The 10,394-nt window shown below is 40.3% G+C and overlaps 1 protein-coding gene across 1 annotated transcript in view; it reads left to right on the top strand.

Moving 5' to 3' along the window:
- The first annotated feature begins 9,424 nt into the window (after nt 1-9,424).
- The window catches only part of AFG3L2 (AFG3 like matrix AAA peptidase subunit 2), a 51,208-nt gene continuing 50,238 nt past the window's right edge, over nt 9,425-10,394 (top strand). The window contains exon 1 of the mRNA XM_028089338.2: nt 9,425-9,712. Coding sequence (XP_027945139.1) covers nt 9,596-9,712 — 117 coding nt within the window. The 5' untranslated portion in view covers nt 9,425-9,595. The remainder of the gene's footprint in view (nt 9,713-10,394) is intronic.

Raw genomic sequence — 10,394 nt, 5'->3', positions numbered from 1 at the left:
ATATTTCCAGATATATTTCCTGATATTGATTTCCAACTTAATTCCGTTGTGGTCAGAGAATACACTTTGTATGACTTGATTCCTTTTAATGTGTTTTTTCTTTTTTTGGCTCAGAATATGGTTTAACTTAATAAATGCTCCATGTGCACTTCAAAATAATGTGTATTCTGCTGTTGTTGAGGGCTGTTTCCTATAAATGTCAAATAGATTAAGTTGGTTCATCATATTGTTCTAGTCTTCTCTATACTTAACTGATTTTCTGTCTAATTGTCCTGTTAGTTATTGAAAGAAGTATTTGGGTTTTTTTTTTAAAGATTTTATTTATTTGACAGTGAGAGAGAGACAGCAAGAGAGGGAACACAAGCAGGGGGAGTGGGAGAGGGAGAAGCAGACTTCCTGCTGAGCAGGGAGCCCGATGTGGGGCTCGATCCCAGGACCCTGGGATCATGACCTGAGCCAAAGGCAGATGCTTAACTGACTGAGCCACTCATGCATCCCTGAAAGAAGGATTTGAAAGCTCCAAATATAATTGTTAAGTTGTAGTTCTGTCAGTCTTTGTTCCATGCATTCTAAGGCTCTCTTAATGGGTGCAAAGATGTTTAGGATTATTATGTCCTCTTGATGAATTCACCTCTTTATCTTACAAAATGATACTCTTTATAAATCCCTGGTAATATTACTTGCTCTGAAATTGCCTTTGTCCTTTCTTTTTTTTTCTTTCTTTCTTTCTTTCTTTCTTTCTTTCTTTCTTTCTTTCTTAAGATTATTTATTTATTTATTTGACAGAGAGAGTAGCAGGTGGAGTAGCAGGTAGCGGGAGAGGGGGAAACAGGCTTCCTGCTGATCAAGGAGCCCGACGCGGGGCTTGATCCCAGGACCCTGGGATCATGACCTGAGCCCAAAGCAGTTGCTTAGCCAACTGAGCCACCCCGACGCCCCTATATTTCTTTTTTTTTAAGATTTTATTTATTTGAAAGAGAGAGAGCAAGAGAGAGCACAAGAGGGGGGGAGGGTCAGAGGGATAAGCAGACTCCCCTCTGAGCAGGGAGCCTGATGTGGGCCTCCATCCCGGGACTCCAGGATCATGATCTGAGCCAAAGGGAGTCTCTTCACCAGCTGAGCCACCCAGGCACCCTGTCCTTTATTTCTTTTCTTTGAAATCTACTTTGTCTATTCAGTTTTCTTTTGATTAGTGTGAACATGGTATATCTTTTTCTATTCTTTTATTTTTCACCTATTTGTCTTTATATTTAAAGTGGGTTTCTACATGCAGATATGGTTTTGTTTTGTTTTTTTGTTTGTTTGTTTTAGCCATTCTGAAAATCTCTGCCTTTAAATTAGGCTGTACAATTTACATTTAATGTGATTATTGATATGATTAATTTTTAATCTACCATCTTGCAATTTGCTTTCTCTTTGTTTCAACTGTTCTTTGTTCTCTTTCTCACCTTTCTTCCCCCTTCTTTTGGATTAATTGAGTATTCTTTTATTCTATTCTATCTCCTCTATTAACTTTTTAGCTATAACTCCGTGTTGTGTTATTTTAGTGGTTATTTTAGATTTTACAGTATACATCTCTAACTTACCACAATATAATATCGTGATAATAACCTCTCTGCACATAGTAACATTACAACATTATATGACCATTTTTCACCTCCTGGCCATTCTGCTTTTGTGGCCATACTTTTTACTTCTATGTATGTTATACAACCCAGAATACATTCTTACTATGTTTACTTTAACAATAGACTATCTTTTAAAAAGGTTTAAATAATAAGAAAAAAACCCTCTTTTATTTAACTACGTAGTTACCCTCCCCTGTGCTCTTCATTCTTTTGTGTAGATCTAGATTTCCATCTGAGAACATCTTTCCTTCTGCTTAAAGGACTTTTATTATTTGTTTTAGTAGATCTTGTGATGAATTCTTTCAGCTATTGTTTGCCTGAAATAGTCCTTAATTTGCTTTGATTCTTTTTTTTTTAAGATTTTATTTATTTGACAGAGAGAGACATGGGGAGAGAGGAAACACAAGCAGGGGGAGTGGGAGAGGGAGAAGCAGGCTTCCTGCAGAGCAGAGAGCCCGATGCGGGGCTCGATCCCAGGACCCTGGGATCATGACCTGAGCCAAAGGCAGACGCCTAACGACTGAGCCACTCAGGTGCCCCAGTTTGCCTTTGATTCTTAAAGATATTTTCACTAGATGAAGAATTTTCAATTGACAATAAAAAAAAAAATACTTCAACATGCTGTTCTTTGATGTCTCTTGGCTTTTAGTGTTCCCCACAAGCTATCATCCTTATATTTGTTCCTCTGTACCTGTTTTCCTTCTATGGATGATTTTAAGATCTTTTATTTTATTTTTAAAAAAATTTTATTTATTTATTTGACAGAGAGAGACACAGCGAGAGAGGGAACACAAGCAGGGGGAGTGGGAGAGGGAGAAGCAGGCTTCCCGTGGAGCAGGGAACCTGATGCAGGGCTCGATCCCAGGACCCGGGATCATGACCTGAGCCAAAGGCAGACGCTTAACAACCGGGGCTACCCAGGAGCCCCTAAGATCTTTTAAATTGCTAGTATTGAGCAATTTTATTATGCTGTGTCTTGCTGTAGCTTTCTCCATGTCTCTTGTGCTTGTGATTCATTGTGCTTCTTAGATCTATGGGCTTACAGTTTTCATAGTTTGTAAAGTTTCTGATCATTATTTCTTCAAATATTTTTTTTCTGTCCCTCCCTTTCTGTCCTCTCCTTTGGGAAACTCCAATTACACATATATTAAATCAGGAATTCCACAATTTACTGATGCTTTGTTAATTTTGTTGTTCGGTCTCTTTTCCTCTCTGTTTTATATTGGAGAGTGTCTGTTGTTATGTCTTTAAATTCACTAATCTTTTTTTTTATGTTATGTTAGTCACCATACAGTACATCACTAGTTTTTGATGTAGTGTTCCATGATTCATTGTTTGCATATAACACCAAGTGCTCCATGCAGTACGTACCCTCCTTAATACCCATTACCTGGTTAACCCACCCCCCCTCCCCTCTGAAACCCTCAGTTTGTATCCCATAGTCCATAGTCTCTCATGGTTCTTCTCCCCCTCCGATTCCCCTCCCTTCGTTTTTCCCTTCCTTCTCCTAATGTCCTCCATGCTATTCCTTATGTTCCACAAATAAGTGAAACCATATGATAATTGACTTTCTCTGCTTGACTTATTTCACTTAGTATAATCCCCTCCAGTTCCATCCATGTCGATGCAAGTGGTGGGTATTCATCCTTTCTGATGGCTGAGCAATAGTCCATTGTATATACGAACCACATCTTCTTTATCCATTCATCTGTTGAAGGGCATCTCGGCTCCTTCCACAGTTTGGCTATTGCGGACATTGCTGCTATGAATATCGGGGTGCATGTGGCCCTTCTTTGCCCTACATCTGTATCTTGGGGTAAATGCTCAGTAGTGCAATTGCTGGGTCATACGTAGCTGTATTTTTAACTTTTTGAGGAACGTCACTAATCTTTTCTTCTGCAATGTAATCTGCCATTCATCCCATTCAGTGTCTTTTTCATCTCAGACATTGTAATTTTCATCTCTAGATGTTCAATTTAATTTTTTAAAAAGATATTATTTATTTATTTGGCAGAGAGAGAGAGACAACAAGAGAGGGAACACAAGCAGGGGGAGAGGGAGAGGGAGAAGCAGGCTCCCCGCTGAGCAGGGAGCCTGATGTAGGGCTCGATCCCAGGACCCTGGGATCATGACCTGAGCCGAAGGCAGATGCTTAATGAATGAGCCACCCAGGCACCCCTGTTCAATTTAATTTTTATATTTCTGAGTTCCAAGTGTCTATTTAATATGTTCAATCTTTTCTCTTGTTTCTTGCAGATGTAGTAAGAAACATAAAATTAAAACAAAAAATAGTTATAATAACTCTTTTACGTGTCCTTGTCTACCAATTCTAACACCTGTGTCATTTTGGGATTAATTTTCTTTGCTTGGTTTTTCTCCTCTTTATGGGTCTTCCTAGGTTCCTAGATCCACATCTTCAACTCAGAAAAACCACTGGGCTCTGCCTGTTTCCCCTCTGTGCTTCATTGCCTGGAGACTGTCTCCTGTAATAAGGTGGGGTAATCCTAGGGCTCACCTTGTTTGTCCCTGTCTCTCAATGATTACTGTCTTCCATTGCCTGATGTTCAATGTCTTAAAAATTGTATTTCATATATTTTGCTTTCCTCCCCACCAGTTGTTTCAGGCCCTATTGCTCCTTCTTGTAAGGGAGCAGAAGTTTCTCTCATTTAAAAAAATTGCTGCTATATCAAACATCTTTTTACCCACCATAACAGTATGAAACTAGAAATCAATTACAAGAAGAAAACTGGAAAAACCACAAACACATGAACACTAAATAACATGTTACTAAACAACAAATTGGTCAATGAATAAATGAAAGAGGAAACCAAAAAATACTTTAAGACAAATGAAAACGGAAACACAACTTTCCAAAATCTATGGGATGCAGCAAAAACAGTTCTAAGAGGGAAGTTCATGGTGATACAGGCCTACCTGTATCAAGGAAACAAGAAAAATCTCAAATAAACAATCTAAGCTTACAGCTAAAGGAACTGTAAGATGAACAAACAAAGCCCAAAATTAGTGGAAGGAAGGAAATAATAAAGACCAGATCAGAAATAAATAGAGATTTTTAAAAATAATAGAAAAGATCAATGAAATTAAACCTGGTCCGTTGAAAAGATAAATAAAATTGGTAATACTCTAGCCAGATTTATCAAGAAAAAAAAAGAGAGGAACCAAATAAATAACATTGGAAACGAAAGAGGTGAAATTATAAAGGACACCACAGAAATACAAAGAATTATAAGAGACTACAATGAAAACTTATATGCCAACAAATTAGACGATCAAGAAATGGTAAATTCCTAGAAACACTCAATCTCCCAAGTCTTAATCATGAAGAAATAAAAAATCTGAATAGTAATGACAATTACAAGTAATGACATTGAAGCAGTAATTTAAAAACTCCTGAAAACCGGAAGTCCAGGACCAGACAGCTTCACAGATGAATTCTGCTAAACATTAAGAAAAGCATTAGTAGTTATTCTTTTCAAATTACTCCAAAATATTGAAGAGGAAGCAAGACTTCTAAACTCATTTTATGAGGCCAGCGTTACCCTGATCCCCAACACTAAGACACCATGCAAAAAAAGAGAACTACCAGCCAATATCCCTAATGAACATAAATGTGAAAATCCTCAACAAAATACTAGCACACTGAATTCAACAATACATTAAAAGAAGCATACACCATGATCAAGTGGGATTTATTCCAGGGATGTAAGGTGGTTCAACATGTACAAATCAATCAATGTGATACACCACATTAAAAAAAATGAAGGATACAATCATATGATTATCTCAATAAATGCAGAAAAAGAGCAAAATTAAACATCAATTTATGATAAAGTGGGTATACAAGAAATGTACCTCAACATAATGGGTATGGAAGAAACAAAGTGGGTATAAAGAAATGAATCTCAATGTAATAAAGGCCATAGATGACAAACCTATAGCTAACATCATACTCAATGGAGAAAGCTAAAAAAGCTTTTTCTCTAAGATGAAGAACAAGACAGGAACGCTGCTCTCACTGCATTTATTCAACATAGTATTGGAAGTCTTAGCCACAACAATTAGGAAATAAAATGAAATAGAAGGCAACAAAATTAGAAGGGAAAAAGTAAAACTACCACTATTTACAGATTACATGATATACACATAGAAAACTTTAAAGACTTCACCACAAACACTATTAGAACTAATAAATGAGTTCAGTAAAGTCTCAGGATACAAAATAACATACAGAAATTGGTTGCATTTATATATACTAATAATGAGCTATCAGAAAGAGAAATTAAGAAAACAATCTCATTTTAAATTGCACCAAAAAGAGTAAAGTACCTAGGAATAAATTTAACCAAGGAAGTGAAACAAAACACCTGTACTTTGAAAACTATAATACATTGATGAAAGAAACTGAAGATGACACAAATGAAAAGATATTTCATGCTCATTGATTAGAAGAATTAATATTGTTAAAATGTCCATACTACATGGGGGGGATGGATGAAATAGGTGTTGGGGATTAAGGAGTGCACTTGCTGTGATGAGCACTGGGTGATGTATGGAATTGTTTAATCACTATATTGTACACCTAAAACAAATATAACACTGCATGTTAACTATACTGAAGTTAATATTTAAAAAAAAGAAAAAATGTCCATGCTACCCAAAGTAATCTACAGATTCAATGTAATCCCCATCAAAATACCAAAAGCATTTTGAACAAAGAATAACTAATCCTAAAATTTGTATCGAACCACAAAGACCCCAAATAGCCAAAACAATCTTGAGAAAGCAGAACAAAGCTGTAGGTATCACAGTCCCTGATTTCAAAGTATACTATAAAACTATAGTAATCAAAACAGCTTGGTACTGGCACAAAAACAAACATAGATCAATGGAATAGAACAAAGAGCCCCCCAAAAAAACAACTCTAGAAGACAAGGATATACAGTAGGAAAAGACAGTCTCTTCAGTAAATGGTGGTGGGAAAACTGGACAGCTACATGCAAAAGAATGAAATTGGATTACTCTTTTACACTATATACAAAAATAAATTCAAAATGGATTAAAGACTTGAATGTAAGACCTAAAGCCATAAAACTCCTAGAAGAAACCAGAGGCAGTAAGGTTTGACATAAGCCTCAGCAATAACTTTTTGGACCTGTCCCTTTAGGCAAAAGGGCAACAAAAGCTAAAATAAATAAATGGGATTACATTAAACTAAAATGCACAGTGAAGGAAACCATCAACAAAATGAAAAGGTAACCGACTCAATGGAAGAAGATATTTGCAAGTCATGTATCTGATGAGGGGTTAATATCCAAAAAATATAAGGAACTTACCCAACTTAATATTTAAAAAGCCCAAATAACCTGATTTAAAAATGAGCAGAAGACATAGACATTTCTTCAAAGAAGACATACAGATGGCCAACAGGCACATGAAAAGATGTTCAATATCGCTAATTGTCAGGGAAATGAAGATCAAAACCACAATGAATGTCATCTCACACCTGTCAGATTGGCTATTATCGAAAAAACAAAAAATAGTATGTGTTGGTGAGGATGTACAGAAAAAGGAACTCTTGTACACTGTTGGTGGGAATGTAAACTGGTGGAGCCACTGTGGAAAATGGTGTGGAGTTCCTCAAAAATTAAAAATGGAGGGATGCCTGGGTGGCTCAGTTGGCTAAGTGTCTGCCTTTGGCTCAGGTCATAATCCCAGGGTCCTGGGATCGAGCCCCACATTAGGCTCCCTGCTCAGCGGGGAGCCTGCTTCTCCCTCTGCCTGCCACTACCCCTTCTTGGGTGCGCTCTCTCTGACAAATGAATAAATAAAATCTTTTAAAAAAATAAGAATTTTAAAAATTTTTTTAAAAAAAGGAAATACCATATGATCCAGCAATTCTACTTCTAGGTATTATCAAAAGAAAGCAAAACACCAATCAGAAGAGATATACGCACCCCTATATCCATTGCAGCATTATTTATGATAGCTAAGATATAGAAGCAAATTAAGTGTCCATTGATAGATGAACGGATAAAGATGTGGTATATATATATGAATATTATTCGGCTATAAGAAAGAATGAAATTTCACCATTGCAACAATATGGATGGACTTAGAGGGTATTATGCCAAGTAAAATAAGGCAGACAGGGAAGATTTCACTTATATGTGGAATCAAAAGAAGAAAACAAACAAAACAAAACAGACACGGACTCATATGTACAGGAAGCAAACTGTTGGTTACCAGAAAGGGAAGGGTTGAGGGGTGGGTGAAATAGGTGAAGGGGATTAAGAGGTACAAACTTCCAGTTATAAAATAAATAAGTCATGGAAACATAATGTACTGCACAGATCATATAGTCAGTAATATTGTAATAACTTTGTATGGTGATAGATGGTAATGAGATTAATGGGGATCATTTCATAATGTATAAAAATATTGACTCACTATCATATACACCTGAAACTAACAGGATACTGTATGCTAATAAGACTTCAATAAAAAAATTTTAATAATGGTATGAATTTACCATTGTTTTTAACAGTCCCCTATAGATGAATATTCGAGTTATTTCCAATAATTGTGACTACAAACAATGCTGTTAATTATTACCCTTGTGCTCACAGCATTTTATATGTGTGCAGGCTCGTCTTTAGGGTTCATTTCCATAAATGGAATATCCGGGTTAAAGAACACATGCATTTGACATTTAGGCAGACATTGCCAAATTCCCTTCTATACACTGTCATCATTCTTGTGCCCACCAGTTATTTCTGAGAATGCCTGCCAGTAGAGTGAGTTGTCAGTATTTTGGATTTTGCCCCTGTGACAGGTAAGAAATTTCATTACCATTTTATTGTCTATTCTTCCAGTTTTTTCGTATCTGTATATGTGCATATGTGAATAAATTTCTGATGCTACCTTTGTACCCCTCCTCAGGCTCATCTCCTGCCTTTCCTTTTCCTCCCCATCCATAACATCAGCTACCTTTTATATCATACATACTACTGGCAGGGCTTTAGAAAACAGAGTGACATGTGGAACTTGGCTCCAAAGTCCTCTCTCTACTCCACAGTCACGGTGTGCGAAACAGCGTGCAGTTCCATTGAGTTCGTCTGAGAATCATTTCCCTTTGAAACGGTTCCCGATGGGCCCAAGCCAGATGTCACAGTCTCAGCACTTTTATTATTGCATTTAGCTCACTGATTCGTGATTATTTCCATTGCTCTCCTAAGGTTGGGATATGTTTTAGCATGTCCAGAGCCTTGGACGATGCCGCCACTGATTAGACGCTCAATAAAATATTTCACGACACACCCAGGGTGAATGCCTAAAATGTAGAAAATGGCCTCGTGCCCAACCCAAACAGGGAAAGGTCCATTTGTCTCGGGCCCCAGCAGCCTCTGCGGCTCTTTCCCCGCAGGTCCCAGCTGGCCCCGCCCTCCAGCCCCTACCTCGGCTCGCCCTCCTTCCGTTTGGTCTCGCCTCTAGCTCCGCCCCGGCGCTCCTCTCCTGCCCCGCCCACCACCCTCACACTCCTCCCTCTAGGCCCATCTTCGCGCCCGCCCTTCGCACGCCTCCCTTAAGCCCTGCCTCCAAAGATGCACCCCTCCATTTTCCCTTGTTCCCCGCCCACCACCATTCCTCGCTCTCCACGCTCCTCCTTCTTCGACCCCGATTCTAGTGGAGCGGGGACGCTTCGGCCCTCGACCCAAGCGCCCGCTGTACGGCTGACGTCAGCACGCCGGGAGGGGCGGGGCTGGGAGAAGACGCGCGCGTCGAGAGCGTGAGCTCGCCTGTGAGACGGGGGCTAGCACCGCCGTTCGCTGACTCTGCTCCGGGCCGTCTCCCGTGGCCCGAGGCCGCCCGTCGCCTCCTGCCCGCCCGCCGGCCGCAGAGCCGCGCCTGCGCAGCGTCCCCGGCCCGAGCAGGCGGCGCCGGCGGCCATGGCGCACCGCTGCCTGCGGCTGTGGGGCCGGGGAGGCTGCTGGCCCCGCGGCCTGCCCCCACTGCTCGTGCCTGGTGGCCGCATGGGCCCCACCGAACGGTCCTGCCTCCGGACGGTGAGTCCCGGGGGCCCAGCGTCCTCCGCCCCCGGCCCGGCCCGACCCTCGGGCCTGCTTCCGGCCCGGGAGGGCAGGGTGTCAAGGTCACCGGCCCCCGGGCGCCTCGCGCCCGTCCGGGCGTCCGGGGCGGGTTCGTGAGCCTGCGTACGCTGCGTGTTCAATGCTGGGTCGCCCCAGCGTTTCGGGTCATTTATCCCGTGGTTCCCGTAAGCACGCAGTGCGTGTCAAACCCTGGGTATAGAATTGGATTTTTGAAAACAGAATCAGATATTTGTGCGTCAGGGAGCTTCAAAAAGATCATCTGGGAGGGTCCTCTGACTTCATTCAGGACGAACCCATTTTACAGATTAGAGCAGCTGAGACCTAGAAACGTTAAGGAACTTGTCTGTCATATCACCAGTATAGGTTGCCTTTCTTTCACCTGCTTTCATAGTACTGGAAAATAGCAGCTGTCGTCCATGTGTTTTAAGGGTTGGCAACGTGAGCATGATTTAATGAAAGCACAGGTTTTGGAGGTAAGCTACTCAACCTCTCTGAGTCTACATTTCTCCATCTGTTGAATGGGGCTATTGCTGCCATTCTGGGTCTGGCACATAGTAGATAATACATATTAACTATGATTATTAACAACATCACCTCCTCAGAGTAGAGAATGTGTTTTTTGTTGCATAAGAAGGCC

This window comes from Eumetopias jubatus, unplaced genomic scaffold (genome assembly GCF_037043125.1).
Source record: "Eumetopias jubatus isolate StellerSeaLion01/CBP00866 unplaced genomic scaffold, mEumJub1_p1.0 scaffold_16, whole genome shotgun sequence".
NCBI lineage: Eukaryota > Metazoa > Chordata > Mammalia > Carnivora > Otariidae > Eumetopias > Eumetopias jubatus.
Note: the sequence above shows the minus strand (reverse complement) of the source record. Positions and strands in the feature narration are given on the sequence as shown.